This window comes from Cephus cinctus, unplaced genomic scaffold, assembly GCF_000341935.2.
Source record: "Cephus cinctus unplaced genomic scaffold, Ccin1 Ccin1_scaffold0596, whole genome shotgun sequence".
In the NCBI taxonomy this organism is placed as follows: domain Eukaryota; kingdom Metazoa; phylum Arthropoda; class Insecta; order Hymenoptera; family Cephidae; genus Cephus; species Cephus cinctus.
The window spans coordinates 590695-610686 of NW_014333242.1; the positions used below are offsets into that span (position 1 = coordinate 590695).

The 19992-nt window shown below is 35.5% G+C and overlaps 6 protein-coding genes and 1 long non-coding RNA gene across 18 annotated transcripts; 5 read left to right on the plus strand and 2 right to left on the minus strand.

The window, feature by feature from the left end:
• Positions 1 to 33: 33 nt before the first annotated feature.
• LOC107268838 (probable chitinase 2) lies at positions 34 to 2411 on the plus strand. The gene is made up of 6 exons (XM_015741997.2): positions 34 to 206; positions 726 to 1095; positions 1173 to 1269; positions 1333 to 1539; positions 1614 to 1811; positions 1881 to 2411. Exons 1-6 carry the CDS (start codon positions 131 to 133, stop codon positions 2295 to 2297), a joined length of 1365 nt encoding a protein of 454 aa, XP_015597483.1. The 5' UTR covers positions 34 to 130; the 3' UTR covers positions 2298 to 2411.
• A 222-nt stretch (positions 2412 to 2633) lies between these two features.
• LOC107268842 (bifunctional methylenetetrahydrofolate dehydrogenase/cyclohydrolase, mitochondrial) lies at positions 2634 to 4276 on the plus strand. Its single transcript, XM_015742007.2, has 3 exons — positions 2634 to 2815; positions 2888 to 3072; positions 3129 to 4276. Exons 1-3 carry the CDS (start codon positions 2739 to 2741, stop codon positions 3845 to 3847), a joined length of 981 nt encoding a protein of 326 aa, XP_015597493.1. The 5' UTR covers positions 2634 to 2738; the 3' UTR covers positions 3848 to 4276.
• LOC107268840 (glyoxylate reductase/hydroxypyruvate reductase-like) lies at positions 4100 to 5753 on the plus strand. Of its 3 annotated transcripts, none has more exons than XM_015742001.2 (5): positions 4100 to 4238; positions 4323 to 4475; positions 4540 to 4860; positions 4933 to 5390; positions 5445 to 5753. In XM_015742001.2, the coding sequence occupies exons 2-5, from the start codon at positions 4357 to 4359 to the stop codon at positions 5573 to 5575; spliced, it is 1029 nt and encodes a 342-aa protein (XP_015597487.1). In that variant the 5' UTR covers positions 4100 to 4238; positions 4323 to 4356; the 3' UTR covers positions 5576 to 5753. The 3 variants fall into 3 exon arrangements, with proteins under 3 accessions (XP_015597487.1, XP_024941994.1, XP_015597486.1); XM_025086226.1 differs by having other exon boundaries at positions 4127 to 4170; XM_015742000.2 differs by lacking the exon at positions 4100 to 4238 and having other exon boundaries at positions 4252 to 4475.
• Positions 5754 to 5774: 21 nt separating this feature from the next.
• Positions 5775 to 10014, minus strand: LOC107268850. 5 transcript variants are annotated; one of them, XR_003060045.1, is made up of 7 exons: positions 9885 to 9985; positions 9676 to 9730; positions 8249 to 8488; positions 7902 to 8094; positions 6375 to 6435; positions 6187 to 6294; positions 5775 to 5915 (listed from the first exon to the last, which is right to left on the minus strand). It is a non-coding gene; the product is annotated as an uncharacterized LOC107268850 (long non-coding RNA). The 5 variants fall into 5 exon arrangements; XR_003060043.1 differs by having other exon boundaries at positions 5782 to 5915; positions 6160 to 6294; XR_003060044.1 differs by lacking the exon at positions 6375 to 6435.
• Positions 6009 to 9059, plus strand: LOC107268834 (cleft lip and palate transmembrane protein 1-like protein). Of its 2 annotated transcripts, none has more exons than XM_025086221.1 (9): positions 6009 to 6026; positions 6824 to 7098; positions 7183 to 7297; positions 7357 to 7580; positions 7652 to 7937; positions 8008 to 8196; positions 8276 to 8484; positions 8563 to 8814; positions 8877 to 9059. In XM_025086221.1, the coding sequence occupies exons 2-9, from the start codon at positions 6845 to 6847 to the stop codon at positions 8968 to 8970; spliced, it is 1623 nt and encodes a 540-aa protein (XP_024941989.1). In that variant the 5' UTR covers positions 6009 to 6026; positions 6824 to 6844; the 3' UTR covers positions 8971 to 9059. The 2 variants fall into 2 exon arrangements, with proteins under 2 accessions (XP_024941989.1, XP_015597472.1); XM_015741986.2 differs by lacking the exon at positions 6009 to 6026 and adding an exon at positions 6208 to 6354.
• Positions 10015 to 10401: 387 nt separating the features above from the next.
• On the plus strand, positions 10402 to 17810 carry LOC107268831 (uncharacterized phosphotransferase YvkC). 5 transcript variants are annotated; one of them, XM_015741981.2, is made up of 20 exons: positions 10402 to 10541; positions 10604 to 10670; positions 10864 to 11002; positions 11083 to 11237; positions 11297 to 11435; positions 11503 to 11686; positions 11766 to 11876; positions 11945 to 12166; positions 12246 to 12373; positions 12453 to 12790; positions 12850 to 12995; positions 13059 to 13340; positions 13574 to 13724; positions 13925 to 14479; positions 14550 to 14852; positions 16322 to 16711; positions 16785 to 17110; positions 17167 to 17251; positions 17325 to 17625; positions 17693 to 17810. In XM_015741981.2, the coding sequence occupies exons 3-20, from the start codon at positions 10876 to 10878 to the stop codon at positions 17749 to 17751; spliced, it is 4002 nt and encodes a 1333-aa protein (XP_015597467.1). In that variant the 5' UTR covers positions 10402 to 10541; positions 10604 to 10670; positions 10864 to 10875; the 3' UTR covers positions 17752 to 17810. The 5 variants fall into 5 exon arrangements, with proteins under 5 accessions (XP_015597467.1, XP_015597466.1, XP_015597465.1 ...); XM_015741980.2 differs by having other exon boundaries at positions 10412 to 10541; positions 10622 to 10670; positions 10783 to 11002; XM_015741979.2 differs by having other exon boundaries at positions 10412 to 10541; positions 10622 to 10670.
• Positions 17796 to 19848, minus strand: LOC107268843 (thioredoxin domain-containing protein 15). The gene is made up of 5 exons (XM_025086229.1): positions 19797 to 19848; positions 19003 to 19059; positions 18649 to 18920; positions 18271 to 18497; positions 17796 to 18200 (listed from the first exon to the last, which is right to left on the minus strand). The coding sequence occupies exons 2-5, from the start codon at positions 19040 to 19042 to the stop codon at positions 17846 to 17848; spliced, it is 894 nt and encodes a 297-aa protein (XP_024941997.1). The 5' UTR covers positions 19043 to 19059; positions 19797 to 19848; the 3' UTR covers positions 17796 to 17845.
• Positions 19849 to 19992: the final 144 nt, after the last annotated feature.

Genomic DNA, 19992 nt, shown 5'->3' on the forward strand with positions numbered 1-19992 from the left:
GGTTTCAAGTTCCATCTCCACCGCAAAGCCGGTCTTTCATTTCTTTTTCTCTTTTGAATCCCTGAGCTCGAGGAGTTCAAAGTGAAAGGCGAGCGTAACATAGTCGTTCCTGCTGTCACAGTGCGTGACAATGATCCTTTCTGCATTTCTCGTGGTATTGTTACCATTTTTAACACTTAACATTCCTGAAGCGCATACTTTTCGCGGTAAGTTATTAATTTGTTTTGCTATCAAAGCAACATTTATTATTCCATAGACATGATATGGATATGACTTTTGTTATCTTACATATAATGGCATTGCAACACTTAAGAGAAAGTCTCTTGGAACCTGTACAAAAACAGTTAGAATATATTGAGGAAGGATATAAATGCGTTAACATATTATTGCTTCCCCGGCTGTAGATACAAACTTTTCTTCCTTCCTTTTATAAATTCTTGCTCCTTAGCTTGATAATTGTATACATATTCAGTTCGGGAGCAGAATATTTTAAAATTCGGGTCTTTGAACGCTCGGCATTTCATGGTAACACATTTAGCATAAAGTTGAACTGAAAATACACGACCTTGATGAATAATCTACATTTACCTAGAAATACATATATTGTGACAAATGTTGGAAACTGAAGGTGCAACATGTCTTATATACGTTCAATATCGCAATGAGAACATAAAACATTTGAATCTCGTTAGGCGAAACTTTATTTTGGAAATTTTGAATTTTAGATGGGTCCAAGAGGCAAGCCGACAAGGTTGTCGTCTGTTATATGGCCTCCTGGGCCACACATAGACCCACAAAGGGTAAATTCACCGTGAACGATGTTCGTGCTGATCTATGTACTCACTTGATTTATACTTTTGCTGGTTTAAATGCGACTACCTGGACTATCAAGAGTCTAGATCCTTGGATGGATTTAAAACAAAACCATGACGTGGGAACGTACAAGAAAGTTACTGCATTGCGCATACGTTATCCAGGATTGAAAGTCACCCTGGCTATAGGGGGTTGGAACGAAGGCAGTGAAAATTTTTCGGCTCTTGTTGCTTCGCCTGAAAAGAGAAACATCTTTTCGAAACATGTTATAGAATATTTACAGTACGACGTGCTTTGTAAATAGTATGATTATTTAGTAGTAAATCAAATATTTTTTTATATTTGTAACAATATTTTAGGATGTACGGTTTTGATGGGCTAGACTTAGATTGGGAATTTCCCGGTCGTCGTGGAGGAAGTGATAAGGATAAAGAAAACTTTTCGTATTTTGTCAGGGTAAGAAAATATTGGTTTTTTTTTTTAATAAAAGAGAATTCACCACGATATTTTTCTTAACAGGAACTAAAGAATGCATTCGAGCGTCATGGGCTATTGCTGACTGCGGCTATTAGTGGTGATAGGAACAGTATGCAGACAAGTTATGATATTCCAGAAATATCTAAATATTTAGATTATATACACGTGATGGCTTATGATTATCACACCGCTTTAGACAAGCAAGTTCTTCCTAATGCACCTGTCTCCAGCAATGATACTCTTAACCTGGTAAACTCTCAGCTTCCTTATTCCATACATTATTCGCCTGTGAAATTCATGCAATTTCTTATATTCTATTATAGAAAGACGCTATACAATATCTCTTATCAGAAGGTGCACCTTCAGAAAAAATCGTTCTAGGTATACCAATGTATGGCAGGACATTTAGCTTGACTAAGCTACCCAATACTCCTGATGAAAGTCCTGTGGGTCTACCCGCCTTAGAAAAAGGGTTTCCAGGACCATATACTCGCGAAAACGGTTTTATGGGATATAACGAAGTAAGAGAACTTATAAAGTATAAATATAAAAATATATAATTGTATCTAATCGGTAAATTTGTCTTATAGATCTGTGAAGAACTACTTAATCCGTCTAAAGGCTGGAGGAGTGGATGGGATGATCCAACTGGCACTCCTTATGCAATCAAGGATAATAATGTCATTCTATATGACAATCCTAGAAGTATCAGAGAAAAGGTTGATGTGATAAATAAAATGGGTCTAGCTGGCGCTATGGTCTGGAGCATGGACACAGATGATTTTCATGGAAACTGTGCAGCTCTACATGATTTCTTAGAGCCACAATCAAGTCGCGATTATCCTCTCTTGAAGACGATCAACATGGCCCTGGGTAACACAGTTCGTACTTACGATGAGAAAAAGAAGAAGAATCATGTCCTACATTCTAAAATTTCATCCGCAGGAACAATTTATGTTAGTGGATTTATTATTATATCTATGTCTCTATTTACCTTCCTATCGTAAATATTATAACATTTAAATTTTTGTTGAACATTAAAAGAATTCAATTCAAGATTGAATTCAGGGCTGAGGAAATTGTCGTCTCAAGTCTTAATTATATTTTTTCATAATATCATATCTCAAAATTTCATTTACTCTACGCAAAATTCCTTTGAGGTTAATTTTGTAAGATTATATACTTTTAAATGTACTTGGTATTTGCGATTGTAGCGCTCAACGTCCTTCCTGCGCATGTGTCTTACCTGTAGCTTTTACATGTGCTACAGCACTATAGATTTTACTTAGTAAAGGTAATATGAACGTATGCGGTACCAAGAAGACCGGTATCTGATAGCTTGCAAGAGCAAAACAATATTACTGGTAATTCTACACTGCGAGTAATACTGCAGTGTTCACCAGTACCAGTATTAACGTATCTGTAAGAGGAACTAAAAGTGTTTAGTGATGTTCTCACGTCGGCTACTTTCTCTAATAATAAATACTCAGCATATTTCCAGAGAATTGCATGTTTCAAAATCACTGTAAGCAGAATGTAATATAATCGAATGCGTATTTATATTGATTCGTATCCTCATTTCATTATGACTTTATAGCTTAACAGCTGTCATAATAAATGGAAAAGCAATTGCTGAGGAGATGCGAAGGGAACTCAAGTCTTCTGTCGATGCTTGGGTAGCATGTGATAAGAGACAACCAAAACTAATAGCAATATTAGTGGGAGATGATCAAGCAAGTAAAACCTATGTTGGAAATAAAGTTCGAGCTGCTGCAGCCATAGGTATTATTGTCCATAGACTTTTTTTTCATCTCTCAGACATCACAATTTTTTGTCAGGTATTCTAAGCGAAACGATCTTCTTTGGAAATGATATAAGTCAAACAGAGTTGATTGAGAAGATTAAGTGTTTGAATAATGATGATTCTGTCGATGGGATCATAGTTCAATTACCACTGCCAATAGGTATTGAGGAAAAGGAAATTTGTTGTGCTGTGGCACCATCCAAAGATGTGGATGGATTCCATATTGAAAATATGGGAAAACTTACTTTGGATAGAATAGGAATAGCACCAGCTACTGCATTGGGTGTCAAAGAATTAATTTTAAGAAGTAAAATAGATACCATTGGTAAAAATGCTGTAATTGTTGGTCGGTCTAAGCATGTTGGACTACCGATTGCCTTACTGCTTCATGCAGATGGTAAAGGTGAAACTGGAGCTCTGGATATGACTACAACGATTTGCCACAGATTTACGCCACACGAGCAAATGAAGAATTTCACTAAATCTGCAGATGTGATTGTCATGGCTGCAGGAGTTCCTGGTTTACTTACCAAGGATATGGTGAAACCTGGGGCATGTGTTATTGATGTTGGTATTAATAGAATAAAAGACAATACTGGAGGATCCAGGCTGGTTGGGGATGTTGATTTTGAGTCTGTGAAAAAAGTTGCTGGATACATTACTCCAGTACCTGGTGGTGTTGGCCCTATGACAGTGACTATGTTAATGAAGAACACTTTCCTGGCTTCAAAAAGAAATCAGGGTGAACGGTAGTTTTTATCTAGAATAGGGAGATAAATGTTCCACTGAACTTATGTATGTGACTTGTATTACATTATTCACTTGAAATAGTATATTTTAAAAAATAGTATTAATAAATGTATAATTTTTGTTTACAAATGATGAGAAAAGCAACGAGATTTTTATTTTCAGAATCTTATTTAAATATTCTAATCCAATAATGTATGGTAGAATTTCAGTTAAATGTACTTTGTGAGATAATCTATAATAAATAAATAGTGGTCTGCCTTGGCTATTTGGTATAGGTTAAAAGTTTCAGTTGCTCTTGAGAAAACTGTTTAAACGGCAGTAGTAAAGTAAGATACACCAGCGAAAATACTAACCATAGATAAAATTAATGTAATTCTGATATGTGATATTAGAGGTATGAGATTATACATTAAAGACTATTATAAAAAAAAACCCCTTAGATAATGGCTCTTTTATCGCGAATAAATTGTGTCATTAGAGCAGGAACCGGAGTAACCTTAAAAATATTCAGAATGGAATCAAATCAAATTTTGAGCCGCACAGTTTCTGATTTACAAAATACAAAACGACCAAAGGTTCTTGTAACATTTCCACATATTCCTGAAATAGGAATTGAGCTACTGAAAAATAAGTAGGTATCGAATTAACAGATGCAGCTTTGGAGCAGCATACTACATATATTGTTACACTTGTAGATGTGATTTAATAATATGGGATAAGCCAGTTGCAATACCCCGTGAAGAATTGATGAAAAAAATAGTAGGGGTGGATGGTGTATACTGCCTGCTGACTGATAAAATTGATAATGAGATATTGGAAGTCGCAGGACCTCAATTAAAAGTAGTAGGCACCATGTCAGTGGGATATAATCATTTAGATTTGAAAGCTCTTAAAGCTAGAAATATTCATGTTGGATATACTCCTGGAATTTTAACTAATGCAACTGCTGAATTAACTATAGCTTTAGTTTTGGCTACATCTAGAAGATTGTTCGAAGCAAATGCTGCAATGCTTAGGTGAGCAACTAGTCCAGTATTTTGAAATCTATTATTATAGAATATTTGAGTGAAATCCATAATTTTTTACAGAGGAGAATGGACTGCGTGGTCTCCAACCTGGATGTGTGGACCAGGATTAAAAGGATCTACTGTTGGTATAGTAGGACTGGGAAGAATAGGAATTAAAGTAGCTGAATGCTTAGCTAGTTTTGATGTTAAAAAGATTATATATACTAGTAGAACTGAAAAAAAAGAAGCTGCTGCATTTTGTGGACAGAAAGTTACTTTCAATGAACTATTGCATCAAAGTGACTTTATTGTGGTGACAACAGCACTCACACCTGAGACTACGAATTTATTTAATGAAGAAGCCTTTGCCAAAATGAAAAAAACATCCGTTTTTATTAATACTAGTCGTGGAGAAGTTGTAGATCAAGATGCTCTTATTCAAGCACTGAAAAATAAAACTATATGGGCAGCTGGTCTAGATGTTATGGTTCCTGAACCTATACCATTAGACAGTGAATTACTTAAACTAAGTAATTGTGGTAAGTAAATCATTATTCTATCATTAATATTTCCTACAGAGGTTTTTTTTACAGTTATCCTACCTCATCTTGGAAGTGCTAATATCGAAACCAGAACTAAAATGGCTAAAATGACTGCTGAAAATATATTAGCTGTTTTACGTGGTGCACCTGAGGAAATGCCTTCCCCTCTTAATATTGAATAAACATATTACCTAATCATTTAATTTAAAGTGAAAGAAACAAGCCATACTTCATTACATTAACTAAAATGTATATTCAATAGGTGTCTAATAAAAACAATAATAAAAATAAGAAATTAATGCTTTTGCTAAACACAATAGTATGTCAAAGAGTTACTATAAAATATAAATTTGCTTCTTACTTTCTGTTATATTCTTAAATTTTTCCTGAAGAAACCTCCACCTGGTTTTTACAGTTGCATTTACCCTCCAATTAATCAGTGTGTATTAAGTTTTTTATAACTTTTTTTCCAGATCTCAGAAATTGTTCACAACTCGTAAGTTCATGTATGTCTGTTCTGCACTGTGAAACAGAATGAGCAGTTAAAAATTTTAAAAAATCGGTACTTAAATAATAAACGTTCTACTACATTAGTCTACAACTCTACATCTTCATCTATTTTATTTGTTCAAGGTAAATAGAATTATAATACTTCGATAAATAGTTATTAATGTAGGAACAGTTTCCTTCTCTAAATTAATATTTATGATTTAGAATTTTGCTTTCAATTATATTTAATCTTATTTAAATATTATGCAAAAGTTACCTATCTCGCTCAAATTCTTGAACTTACGTGCGCAGTCCAGCGCAGTCCGCCAACATGGCAACCACTCTTGTTAACTATCGCCGGTATAAACGTGGCTCCAAGCAACTCAACCTTCCATGTTGACTATAAGTCCTGCTGAAATTTATTAATATATTTAACTTATAAAGAAATTACATCCTTTTATTATTTATTCAGGTTAGTGAAATTATTTTTACCTTGCCAGTTTATTGTATTTTGTGTAGTTGTCAATTCTTTGACAGGAAGCCAAGAATAATTCTATAATTTTCGATACTTCTTTATTTTAAATATAATTCTTCGGTATATTGTATTTTAAGAGATACAGATTACCATAGTCATTACAACAGTATTGTTCTTTATTCGTTTTTAAATAAATTCAGTGGAGGTGGAGAAAGAAAAGATGGAGAAATGTAAAAAATTTTAGATGAACTTCAAAGAGTGTGTTGTTGTTGGTTGAATTGAGTGAACATGAGAGTTTTAAACTATTCCATATTCTTATGAATAATGTTACTCTTACAGATAGGGATAAATCCAAATAAAGAAGGAATAAGTAGAATTCAATGATAATTTTGTATAAATATGTATAAAGCTCTACGAGTCCTTGATACTGTAGATGAATGATATTTATATACATTCTCTTTTACAGGTAAACTACATCCGAGAAAAGATGAAGTGGCCATCAATCAGTTTAATCATTTCTGTTATATTTTTGGGGTACATTGCACATTCTATTTATACTATTTCTCTCTTATTTGTACCACCATCCTGTGAATCTGGAAAAACATGTCTGACTTCCTATTTGAGTACAAAACCAGATTTGCAATTACATATGTTCACTTCTACGATGGGACGGCCATTACAAAAAGAAGTTGTTCCTGTATACTCTGTGTCACATTTTGATTATTCCCAGGAACAAAGCATGTAAGTGATTACCTTTTCTAATTCTCTATTTAGCAACAGGATTATATGATAAATGACAGTATAATACATATTTAATATTTAAAGCCCTATCAATCTAGAAATTCCAAAAAGAACACAACAAAATGGTACTCTCTTTTTGCACATAATGGTACTTCCCAAATCTTCCAAATATAACAACTCTTTCAACGATCTTCAAAAGGTACTATTTTATTACATCAATTTTATTACAATTCGAATAAAAATTATCTTTCTTTATAGGATCCATTCATGGTGTACACTAGAATAAAAATGACTCAGTATGCCATTCCTCAGGCGGCAGTATTCAAGTTACTTGGTGAAAAAGATCGAGTGGAGCGTAAGAGAAAAGAGAGTTATGTTAAGCCAGTCTCCCATCTAAAGACTCGCGTTACATTCACAATAATGACGGACGACATTCGGCTACCTGCCAATAATCTACCCCTTGAGCTCTCAAGGGATATAAGGTGTGTATCGATTACGGGTATAGACTCTACTTATAGTATGTTAAATCTTTATTGATTTGACCGATTTCCAGAGTAACTCGAGAGGGAATGTTTCTGCCCATTATTAACTACGATTTCCTACAAACAAGGCACAAGGATCTCGTGCGGATTATTCCAGAAAATCGTACTATCGACGTTAAAGTAAAATACAGTCCAGTATCCTTGGGAAAACTGAGATTAGTGCTCCATGTCGAGGCAGCTATGTATGGCTTGAAGAGCTTAGGCTTCTCGGATAAGGACGTTAACGAGGTTAAAGGTATCTTCGCTGATACAAATCTTTACCTCTTGGCTGGAACCATCTTCATAGCAGCGATGCACGTATGACAAATTATTGTGATATCTGAATGCAGATTGTTTAAAGTTGTAATCATAATGCACGTCCTTGCAGCTTCTCTTTGACTTCTTGGCGTTCAAGAATGATGTAAGCTTTTGGAGAAGCAAGAATAATCTTGCTGGACTCAGTGTGAGAACTGTTCTGTGGAGAGCTTTCAGTCAGGCTATAATTTTTTTTTATCTTCTGGACGAGGGTTCGTCTCTACTTGTCCTCATCCCAGCAGGAGTTGGAACAGTGATTGAGGTACTAAATAAACCGATCCTCGTACACATAAATTATTTAATAAATTGCTTACGACTATCGTTTCCTCTTTGCATCTTAGTTGTGGAAGTCTAAGAAGATCCTACGGGCTGAATTCGTAAAAGGTCCTGGTATAATTCCAAGGATTAGGTTTAATCCCACGGAGAAGAATTCAGCAGAGGCGCGGACACGTGAATTCGACGCAGAAAGTATGCGTTATCTCAGCTATTTATTGTACCCACTAGTAATAGCAGGTGCTTCCTATTCCCTGTTGTACCAACCACACAAAAGGTAACTAAAAGGAACAAAACAATTTTTATTAGTGGTCAATAACAAAGTTGGTTCAACAATATTGATGCTCTGTTGTAGCTGGTACTCGTGGTGCATAAATTCTCTAGTAAATGGTGTCTATGCCTTTGGCTTCCTGTTCATGCTGCCGCAACTGTTTGTAAATTACAAACTAAAGTCTGTCGCTCATTTACCCTGGCGAGCTTTTATGTACAAAGCCTTTAATACATTCATCGACGACATCTTTGCGTTCATCATAACAATGCCAACGGCCCATAGGGTCGCCTGTTTTCGTGATGATGCCGTGTTCCTGATTTATCTTTACCAGAGATGGTGAGTACTCATCAATAGGATAGTTGTAAATCCTTGGTTCTAATCGTTCGTGAAATTGGTAGGTTGTATCCCGTAGACAAGAGTCGTACCGATGACTCTGTCCCGATAAGCGAGGAACTTCGTGGCAATACGACATCCTCCAAGAAGAAAGATTAAATATTTTTATGCACATTCTAGACAACACATACTGTCGAAGAATCGTCTTGAAGACATCTAATGCGACAAAGGTTGTCTTTTAGGCATCTTATCCCATTAACGCCCAAGCCCTTCGTGTCAGAGATATTGTCAAACTCAATACGACATCAGGAGTCTTTGGGATCACTGATTACGAATTCGAGCTCAGAATTCAAAAATTGAAAATGAATCCAAATCAATGGCGTTACCTATCAAAATTTTATGCGATCGGTACGAAAATAAGGTTTTGGTGTGTTGTTTTTTTCGTGTAGCTATGTTTTTTCAAAATTTTTAAGCGACAATACGGCTTTGATCTCAATGTGAAAAATCAAGACGTGGCCGCTAATAGGTTAAAGATAAATTTAGGATTTATACTCTATGCGCGCTGTTATTTATTTAATGATCGTTATAGAATTACTTATCCAAACGAAGAATAAGCATGTATAGCTAGAATTGCATTCGTCAAAGATGTTTTTGCGCCTTAAGGTATTACGAATACTCCAGTAAATCCTCGAGTTATACGGTCAATTCGTTCTGAAGGTTTCAAAGTGAAAATCCGTGTAAATTCAATGCTTCTTACATACGATGTTTTTTGACATATACATATGTTGGTTTCAAAGGATAATTAAGGTTTTAAATCTAAACCTCGTCATTTGAATCCATATATACAGGGTCTCCCAAAATTACCTTAACACCGGAAAGTGGATGATGGCTGGAGGTTCTCCGAGCACCCTCTCGCAAACTGTTTGTCAAAATTCGCAATAGTTTTTAAATGGGAAGCAGTTAAGATGCACCAATCAGGACTAAGGAGTTTTGCGGGTCATGGCAGCGTGGTGGGAAGTACAGTCGTGGAAGCTGCTTCAAACGGATCGCGCAATTAGCAATTGTTTACTTACTTTCTCCTTTGGTATTGACTGATGTATTGGTAGAAGAGGGTTTTCGGAGGATGCAGTCTAAAAAGAAACGTACTGCGAACACGTACGATAAAGAACTCTTGTATTAAAAGTCACAGCAGGATACCCTTCCACAACACATTTTATCTGTGAACAGATTATAAATTTTATGACATTGTATATCTAACAGAAATTGGGTCAATTATAAAAATCTAATAATAGTACAATATAATAATAGAAGTAATTTAACATTGTTGAAACAGCTGTAAAAATCGTTCATTGAGTCTGTGAAATAACATAAGTTAAGATTGATTAATAAGAGTCCCCTTTGCAATTTTTTTATTTCATTACTTAATATAAGTACAATATCAAGCTTAAGAGAGCAAGAGATCATAGTTCACAACATGCTAAGTTATATACCAAACCACTACACAAACACACTGAATTGTATGTCATTATTATTACAAAATCATTCTCAGTTTACTAGTATGATTTCATTCCTAGGATAGTATACACTATTAGTAATTTCACGACTATCATGAAGATACCTTAACTAATAATACTATCTTTGATATCTTATCTTTGGGACGTGTTTGTTCAATATTTAAATTGGAAAAAATTTATTGGACTTCGATATTGTAAGATTACTTGCAGCTGAAGGTAAGTAATCTATAATCCTAAATGGAATGATAAACAGAAAAATTGTACAATGATAAGATTAGTTTAATACTTTTGTCTAGATATTACCAATGGCTCACTTCATTATATAGTACAATTCAGTAACGTTAGGTGAGTGATTTTAAAACTTTTAGTAAATAAATAGTGCTAATTCGTACTAAACATATATTATATTATCATTCATATGGACTAAAACCAATACATATTTGTTTATTAAGCGAAGATAGAGTTGTCCTTGATTGGCAATTTCTAAGAAAATGGTAGTTACAGCTCGTCACTGTATATGATTGAAAATTACGTTTAGGCTTTTATTGAGATGGAGTGGATCGTGCTGGCTATACTGCTTGTTACATTATTTGTTTGCCCAATATGGTTTTATCTTTGGCTGAATAAACTCTTAAAGAGACAATGGATTGAAGAATATAGTCACTACTCGGTACCAGGTGATTAGAATAATTTATATATTTTTTTTTTTACTGTTATTTATTTGCTTTTTATTTATTCTTGTTCTATTTATTGACAGATTTTCATTTTACATTGAAACGCTGGTGGGCTAGTTTATGTATTGCTAGAAAAAAGTCAAAGCAGGATGCTTTGTCAAAGATGAACAAGGAATACATATATGACAAGAAGCTTCCTGATAATTTAGAAGATCTTCAAGTTCTTCATGAAGAGGATGTAAGAAATATTTATTCTTCTTATAATTTCTTTTTCAATTCATTAATTTGTAATTACAGAGCTCAGACTCTTTCTTGTTCTATGCTACGGATCAAAAAAGAAATTCTCTTTTCTTGAAATTGACAAGGAGAAGACACAGAATTTCAGAATTGTGGCTACAACTGATACTAGCTGATGGTCGAATTTATCAGTTACCAAGTATGTATAGTACTTTCATAATTATTGTTTAACCGATGTATAAGAACTGCAAGATACTCTTTTACAGATCATCCCGATACTGTGATTAGTAATAATGTAAGTAAAAAATGGTGTTGTGCTGGTCTAAAGATTGTTTCATTAGAGTCTTGGAGAAGATGGAGAATTACTTTCAATGGTCTCATGAGGAATGGAATTCGACGTAACGTCAATGACAATATGGGAAAAATTGAACATATTCGATTTAACTTCATGTAAGCACTTGTACCAGATCAGTTAAATTATTTTGATATCGCTGAAGTAACTGCAGATTTATTAAACACATGTTTTCAGATTTATTGCTGGCTCCAAACCTTCTTTTTGGCCTGATGACTGGAGTACTAGTTTGCAAGCTGACGCACTCGCCAGGGAACCGTGGAAAAATCCTGAATGGATACATATGATGTGATTTTATCTAATATCTGTAATAGCTGTTAGTACGGTTTTTTTTAAGCTGTCTATTTTCATAAAAGTTGTGTAGGCTCTGGCGGATTCGACCAATGGGGTTCTCTAGTCGGTCATGTTACTTTTGAAGATTCTACCCAAACAGAATTATATTTGCATGGCTTACGGCAAAGACGATGGGGTAAACACAAGGCCGCACGTTTTCATAGGACAGTTAGTTTCTTTGGAATAACTAGAACTGGTATTAGCTTTTGTTTTGGAGGAAACAGTTTCAAAACTGGTCTGACACAGTAAGTATTGGATTATTATAATAACTACCATTATCCTATTAATGTTAAGAAAATATACCTAAGTCAACAATGATTACAGTCTACAATTTGGTCATATTAAGAACGCCATTGGTTTGTTCAACCAAATAGATTGGATGGATTTTAACTTACCAGACTTTGCCGAAGACAGAGATAATATTCCTACAAAATACACCATCAATTTTCGAGGTCGTTTATATATTTCTATACGGTACTTCATATTTGATACTAAAAGAACTACTTACTATGATACAATATATAATTTCAGCCGGAGGTAAAAAGTATAAAACTGTTGTGGAACGGATATTAAATACTGGAAGTACTTTGTACGGCGGTCGACCCTGGGATTGGGAAGGAAGGATCGTTCCGTTAAAAATAGAACTCAATGGAGTATCAGCAGTAGGAATTGCTAATCTTTGGTATACCTATAATGGCTTTTGTCCTCTACAAGCTGTACCAAGAGTTCGACATCTATTGCCCCCTAATGTCAAGTTGGACCCACACATCTACGTTGTTCGATTTAGTGAGAGAATCTGTCAGAGTGAAATGATTGTCGGTGGGAAAGGATCTTCTCTAGCTTTATTAACTACTGTCAACAGTAAAGAAGTATGTTTTATTAATTAAAAATTATTTATTGTTTTGTTTTACTATCATTTATCTTACAGTTCTCTGTGCCACAAGGTTTCTGTCTCACCGTAGCTGCATTCAAAGCTCAGTTGGAATCTGTACCGGAGATCTCTGAAGCTCTGGATAATCTGAAGATTAATAGCACACAGCAAAAAGATGAAAGCCTCAAGAATGCTTGCGAGAAGTAATAATCAAATTTATTTCATACATTTAATAAATCATTCCTATAACATTACTTTTATTCCAGAATTGTTGCTCTAATTGAAAATACTCCAGTTATTAAATCAGTAGCTGATGCTGTACGAAAGGCTGTAAATGACATAGAAATGGTACAGCCAGTAATTTTGGATGAACTTAAACGTACTTTGAGATTCGCAGTAAGATCAAGTGCTGTTGGTGAAGACAGCGAGGATACTTCAGCTGCTGGACAGAATTCCACGTTCTTGGGTATTCAAGAAAGTGAAAATGTTTTGAAAGCCGTCGCTAAATGTTGGGCGAGTGTTTTTGCTTTTCAAAGTGTTGAATACAGGTAAAGGTGTTAAATTAATTTTTTAGTTTGAAAACTCCGCACCTATGAAAATAATATTTGTTTCCAACAACGAATGTATAAGATGCGACTCCATAGTTATAAAGAGATCTGCCTCAAGGCAAACCTGGTCTTTTGCTACTTCATTCCTGAAGTGTAATCTATACAGATTGTACAGAATATGTTTTTCCTCTTCGTTTGATTCAACTGGATTTAAATAATTATTTCATTTACAGGAGACAACACGGTCTACCAATTAAATCATGTATGGGAGTCTGTGTTCAGATTATGGTGAATGCAGAGACTGCTGGAGTTATGTTTACCAAACATCCAACCACTGGGGACCCACGAAGCATAGTAATCACAGCAAACTACGGTCTTGGTGAAGTATGTCATATATTCTTATAAATAGAAAACTCTGAAGCCATTATAACTATCCTCTAAGATCCGATTCCTCCAACGAACCTCAATACGTAAACTCTGTTTACCTTCAAAATGCAAATACTTAGTTAATCGTGCCGTTAAACCGAGTTTAAAGAATGAACTACGTCATTGGAATCGAACTTAGGTTAATTAATATTTTACAGACTGTAGTATCAGCCATGGTAGAGCCAGATACAATTATCGTTAATCGAACCTGGGACGACAAGCTAACGATAAATGAAATTACGTTGGGAAAGAAAACAAAAAAAATATTGATGTCTGATATCAGTGGTACCAAAGTGGAAGATATATCGGAAACAGAGTCAAAGGAAGTTTGTATTTCCAAAAAGATTGCATTGTGCCTTGCCAAATTAGGTCTACAACTGGAAGCACTTTTTGGTGCACCAAGGGATGTCGAATGGGCCGTTTCTGAAGGAAAAATCTTTTTGTTACAAGCAAGACCCATTACTACTCTGGATGGGTGGTCAGACTTTGAAATTATTCATGAGCTGGACAGTAATGTTCCTAGTGACATAGACGTACTGAGTTTTGCCAATATTGGAGAAGTTTTACCAGGTGTTACTTCTCCACTGTCATTAAGTACTATTTGTAGAATTCTTAATGGTTGTGTTGGACAGAAAGCATTATGTCAACCAAATGTCTACTATGAATCTACAGTATGTGTTACTGCAATGCGATGTATCTTTAATTATACGAACGTACGTAATATATATAAATTATTAATTTTGCGCTTTTAATACGTTTTATAATTGAATGAATTTTCAATAGACAATGTTGATTCGACCGGAAAAGACAATCACAGCGACTAACAAAACTATAGATATCGCAATATGTGGAAAAATCTTAACCACGCCGGAAGTACATCAATACGCTGTTGAGAGAAACGGAACTATAAGTGTCTTTTACCGAATTTATATGATTTATAGCTTAGTTTGCGATATGTGGCACATGAAATCCACGATGAAGAAGGCTGCAGAGGTTCATGAAAAATTCAATATTGATTTTGATCGTTTCTACACCGCTATTCATCTTTATCAAGAGATCACTGATAGTTTTGAAAACCTATTAAAGGTACTGTAAATACAGTAACGTCCAATTGAAGTGCAACACTTGATTTTTTTACATTTCTGTGAAAGTATGACAGATTTCGAAAAACCAAAGACATATTTTTTAGGAAATTTCCTTCCCGTTCGAATGGTAAAGGTTTTATCCCAATCGGATACAAAATGGCCGAATGGCAGGGGTTGGAGTGAAAAAGTGCATTTTGGAACTTTTTGAAAAATTCGAGATCTAGTAGTTCCGAAAGGAAATTTATATTTCTAATTATGGCAGGAGGGAGAGCATCCTTCGACATTAAAAAAACGACCCCATTGAACCCCTGTAGGATCACTCTAGGGGGAGCTACACCCCCTTGAAGTGAAAACACTTAATTGGCCATAACTTCCGAACGCGCCGGCAAATCTGGTCCAGTTTCTGCGTGATATCATTTTTAATGATACTGCAGATTCTCACTATATTATTGTTCTCGGAGATGATCCCGTGACAGAGATCTCGAGATTTCGCAAGCCCACCCGAAGCTTCCCCACCATTTTTCATTAGGAAAGCGATGAAATAGAAGGTTCGTTTTCATCCACGTTGTAGCTGAGATTTTAGCGATTAAAACGCGCTTTTAAACATCCAAATACGAGTACGCTAAGGGGTTAAATTATCCGTTTGAAAAAACGCCTAAATTTTGCGAGTTCCGCTCGAGGCGCTCGGGGGTCCATTGCTTGGCGCGCGTGGTAGGGTAGTAGTCCCCCGAGCGCCTCGAGCGGAACTCGCAAAATTTAGGCGTTTTTTCAAACGGATAATTTAACCCCTTAGCGTACTCGTATTTGGATGTTTAAAAGCGCGTTTTAATCGCTAAAATCTCAGCTACAACGTGGATGAAAACGAACCTTCTATTTCATCGCTTTCCTAATGAAAAATGGTGGGGAAGCTTCGGGTGGGCTTGCGAAATCTCGAGATCTCTGTCACGGGATCATCTCCGAGAACAATAATATAGTGAGAATCTGCAGTATCATTAAAAATGATATCACGCAGAAACTGGACCAGATTGGCCGGCGCGTTCGGAAGTTATGGCCAATTAAGTGTTTTCACTTCAAGGGGGTGTAGCTCCCTCTAGAGTGATCCTACAGGGGTTCAATGGGGTCTTTTTTTTAATGCCGAAGGATGCTCTCCCTCGTGCCTTAATTAGAAATATAAATTTCCTTTCGGAACTATTAGATCTCGAATTTTTCAAAAAGTTCCAAAATGTACTTTTTCACTCCAACCCCTGCCATTCGGCCATTTTGTATCCGATTGGGATAAAACCTTTACCATTCGAACGGGAAGGAAATTTCCTAAAAAATATGTCTTTGGTTTTTCGAAATCTGTCATACTTTCACAGAAATGTAAAAAAATTCAAGTGTTACACTTCAATTGGACGTTACTGTATATTATGTATAAAATTCTTTCATGATATATTATTGCTCATTGTTCTTTTCTTTTATGGCCTTCAGGTAGCTTTGTTTCATAGCGAAATTTCGGGGGTCGCTGTATTCTCCCAAATGTTCCTCATATCGATATTGATGGAAGGGCAGGAAGAACTAAATGACAATCATTATTCAGATATAGCTTTACTATTAAGTACATCTAGTGACGTAATAAGCGCACAGGTGCCTAAAATTTTGAAAGAAATAGCTGAATCGATAAAGGCTTCTGGGAAAGCTGAAGAATTTATTAGCATTCATGCGTCCCACGGTAGAGATTGGCTCAAAGTAAATTGTCCAAGCACTTCGGTCCTGTTTGAGGATTTCCTCAAGAAACATGGTCATAGGTGTGTCAAAGAATTTGACCTTTTAATAGAGACCTGGAGTATGAAGCCAGAAAAAACACTAATGGCTCTGCAGGTATTTTACAAAAATAATGTTCAAATAAATTAAAATTTTATCCACGTTTATTTATTTCTGCTTCTTTGTATAGGCCGTTTTAAAAATACCTAGCGGTGGTAACGTTCCGGAAGAACTGACACTTGAGGAAACGATTGAGAAATTAAAAAGTCCAAAGAAATCAGCCACCAAGTGGATTCTAAAGAAAGTAATTCCTTACTGCAGAAATATTGTGATGTGTAGAGAACAAACAAAATCCCATCTGGTGTCCGTATTGCATAAAATCAGATTAGCTTACTGCAAACTTTCACAACTGATGACCCAAGAGTGTCTTATTCCTGATCGGAATATTTTATTCTTCTTGACTCACCAGGAAATTGGACGACTCCTTCGATCTCCTGATCCTGTTCTATTGAGAAAGTAAGAACCTTAGCATGAAGCAAAATACTTCTAAATATTAATTTATGTTCTTTTAGAGCTATTAAAAGAAGAAGACTGTTTCCACAACTTGAAAAACTGTCATATCCAGAGACAATCATTGGTATTCCAACTCCTTTACCAGTACGTACAGTTTAAAAAAATTCTAAAGGTTGAAATACATGCAAATACAATATATTATACAAATGAATTTTAGGTTAATTCGAATCCTGTGATTCATGAAGGAGCTGTTAAAGTTAAAGGAACATCCATAAGCAATGGATCAGTCCTTGGTAGAGCCTGTGTTATCACAGATTTATCAGAAGCTTCTAATATATGTCCAGGAGACATTTTAATAACAAGATCGACTGACATTGGCTGGAGTCCCTATTTTCCTTTAATAGGTGGCGTTGTTACAGAGCTTGGAGGGCTTATTAGTCACGGAGCAGTAGTCGCCAGGGAATACGGACTTCCTTGTTTGGTTGGAGCCACTGAGGCTACACAAATTTTTCACACGGGTAATTAAAACCCATTGCTATCATCTAAATAGATTCAAATATCTTTATTTAATTTTTCTTCGTACAGGGGATACGGTGCTACTAGCTGGGAATACAGGAATATTGCAACTAGTGCAACACGTCTAATATTAGGATTTATACAGCCATATGTTTTATATAATTAAAATAGATTTTACGCCCTATAAGATATTACTTATATTTCCCATATAATTTTCACAGTCTAGTCAGTATGTTCATGTTGAGCATTACTTTCTCGCCATGTATTTTGTATCAACTCTACGAATTGTCTCCACCATCGACTCTGCGACGTAAAATAAAGTGCGCATACAGCTATAAATGCCCAGGATAACACCAGACAATAATCAGTCTCGTTAGATGGTGTGCTAGGAACCGGACCATTGAAAACTGCTGATGTTAGGTACATTGATCCTTTAGGTTCCAACGTTGTAAAGTACGAAATAAATCTTGCAAACGCCTCCAATGTGTATACCGTACCATTGAATTTAACAACAGGTTTTCCGTTGTGTACAAGTATTAATGTAGGCACTCCAACGATTCCATACTGTGCGTTGAAGCTAAATAATAAGAAAATTAAGCATCGCATTATAAATAGAGTAATTGGTATTAATTATTATGGCTACATACTTTGGGTATTTTATAGCATCAATAGCCACTGTCTTCAAAGGTGAAAAGAAATTTGGTAATACATTAAAATGTGGAGCAGCAAGACTACTAAAGACACACCATCGAGCATAAAATAATACTAGAACACAAGTTCCTGGTACTTGTCTTCCCTCTTTGCTATTTTTTGTTCTGTTTGATGGGCCTGGTTCCAGGATCAATAATTCCATTAATCTAGTAGCATTAACTAGCTATAAAAAGAAATGCAGAATGTCATATAAATATTAGATACCTTCTAAAGTAAAGTCTTCTAATGAAATATGCTTCAATATGGCTTTTGGTTCCAAGTTTATGTTTCTATACATTCATAGCAAAAATGTGAATTGGAGAAGTAAACTTTACCTCAACAGATGAATATTTTTTATCTACGAGGCAGTTGACTTTCGTAACATTTGGACTAGCACTTTCTGGTATTGTGCTATTGGCATCTGACAGATTTCCTTCAGCTTGTGGTTCTGTTGTATCAATCTCTTCATTTTCGATTACAGATTCTCCTGTATTATTGATAAGCTCAGTATCGCTATCCTTACTTATAGCTTTGACTTCCAAAGATTGTATACCGTCCAATAATGGTGACAAACTTTCCTCGCACAAGCAGAATGATAGAATTGACACTGCAATTTATACATAAATCATTGGGAAATTAATTAATTAATTATTGCGTGCAATATTTTCCTAGAATGAACTATTAATTACCTAAAACGATTGGAGGTAAGCTGAACTTTTTAGGATGCATGATTTTCTGAGCGTAACCTTAAATCAAAATGTCAATAATCAATTGTACAAGATTAATTTCTTGTCATGCATCGTCGTACAATTAAACGTGTGTCATACCTGTTTACATCTCAAATGCGATCAAACAAGGTTATTAATAAATATCACGGAAATCAAACTGACAGATAGAATTCCACAGAATATTCATAACATGGAGACTAGAGTATTTAGTTCACGATTTTGTATACCTTCCTTCCTTCCTTTCCTTATGGCTGACTCCTCCAATGAGGAGATGTGCCAGTAACTAGTCCTAAAGTCGGGTTGGAAAGATTATGCTGGACTCTAGACGTAGAGTGCGTAGAGTCTTCTTTGATTAGCCAATCGAATCAGTAAGGCGACACGTCCAGTGGACGAGCATAAGCCATAACTTTTATGAGTAGTATGTAGGTGGCGTTAGTGATGTTCCGCGTTGTATGTATTATACAGATTGAAGATGAGTGGAGGTAGTTTAAAGAGATCTTCTATGTTTAAGCGTAGTATGTAGATGGCGTTAGTGATGTTCCATTGAATGAACCAGCTGACAATGTGAGCAGTTGTATATATTATACAGATTGAAGATGTATGGAGGCAGTTTAAAGAGATCTTCTATGTAGATGTGTGGAGGTAGTTTAAAGAGATCTTCTATGTAGAGAGCAATCAAGAATGCATCCAAGAAGACAACAACAGTGCAGTGTCGTTTGGGAAGATTTTTGTATACAAGATCGTGATCTACTCACCATGGTCAGAGATGAGTGGGGAGATGTACAACGCTCCGGTTTTAGGCGATACCAAAAGCATGGCGCCTAATCGTAGCGGCGAGTCCAGGAGTAGGATTCCGTGATCATCGCCTCTGTCGATGTTACAGATTTCGCGTAGCCGCGCGGGTCATGATCATCGTTCCAGCCGATATTGCAGTCAGCGAAAATGAATGGA

Coding starts and splice junctions, on each gene's coding strand:
- LOC107268838 (XM_015741997.2), top strand. CDS start 131: ATGATCCTTTCTGCATTTCTCGTGGTATTGTTACCATTTTTAACACTT. Junction 1,270..1,332: donor ACTTTTCGTATTTTGTCAGG/GTAAGAAAATAT, acceptor TTTTCTTAACAG/GAACTAAAGAATGCATTCGA. Junction 1,540..1,613: donor GCAATGATACTCTTAACCTG/GTAAACTCTCAG, acceptor ATTCTATTATAG/AAAGACGCTATACAATATCT.
- LOC107268831 (XM_015741981.2), top strand. CDS start 10,876: ATGGAGTGGATCGTGCTGGCTATACTGCTTGTTACATTATTTGTTTGC. Junction 11,877..11,944: donor CCTGAATGGATACATATGAT/GTGATTTTATCT, acceptor TTTTCATAAAAG/TTGTGTAGGCTCTGGCGGAT. Junction 12,374..12,452: donor ATACACCATCAATTTTCGAG/GTCGTTTATATA, acceptor ATATAATTTCAG/CCGGAGGTAAAAAGTATAAA.
- LOC107268843 (XM_025086229.1), bottom strand. CDS start 19,042: ATGCATCCTAAAAAGTTCAGCTTACCTCCAATCGTTTTAG. Junction 18,498..18,648: donor AAAAATATTCATCTGTTGAG/GTAAAGTTTACT, acceptor TTCTTTTTATAG/CTAGTTAATGCTACTAGATT. Junction 18,201..18,270: donor GATGCTATAAAATACCCAAA/GTATGTAGCCAT, acceptor CTTATTATTTAG/CTTCAACGCACAGTATGGAA.
- LOC107268834 (XM_025086221.1), top strand. CDS start 6,845: ATGAAGTGGCCATCAATCAGTTTAATCATTTCTGTTATATTTTTGGGG. Junction 7,298..7,356: donor CTTTCAACGATCTTCAAAAG/GTACTATTTTAT, acceptor CTTTCTTTATAG/GATCCATTCATGGTGTACAC. Junction 8,815..8,876: donor ATTTATCTTTACCAGAGATG/GTGAGTACTCAT, acceptor TGAAATTGGTAG/GTTGTATCCCGTAGACAAGA.
- LOC107268842 (XM_015742007.2), top strand. CDS start 2,739: ATGTTCTCACGTCGGCTACTTTCTCTAATAATAAATACTCAGCATATT. Junction 2,816..2,887: donor TTGCATGTTTCAAAATCACT/GTAAGCAGAATG, acceptor ATGACTTTATAG/CTTAACAGCTGTCATAATAA. Junction 3,073..3,128: donor TCGAGCTGCTGCAGCCATAG/GTATTATTGTCC, acceptor ATTTTTTGTCAG/GTATTCTAAGCGAAACGATC.
- LOC107268840 (XM_015742000.2), top strand. CDS start 4,288: ATGGCTCTTTTATCGCGAATAAATTGTGTCATTAGAGCAGGAACCGGA. Junction 4,476..4,539: donor ATTGAGCTACTGAAAAATAA/GTAGGTATCGAA, acceptor TTACACTTGTAG/ATGTGATTTAATAATATGGG. Junction 4,861..4,932: donor GCAAATGCTGCAATGCTTAG/GTGAGCAACTAG, acceptor AATTTTTTACAG/AGGAGAATGGACTGCGTGGT.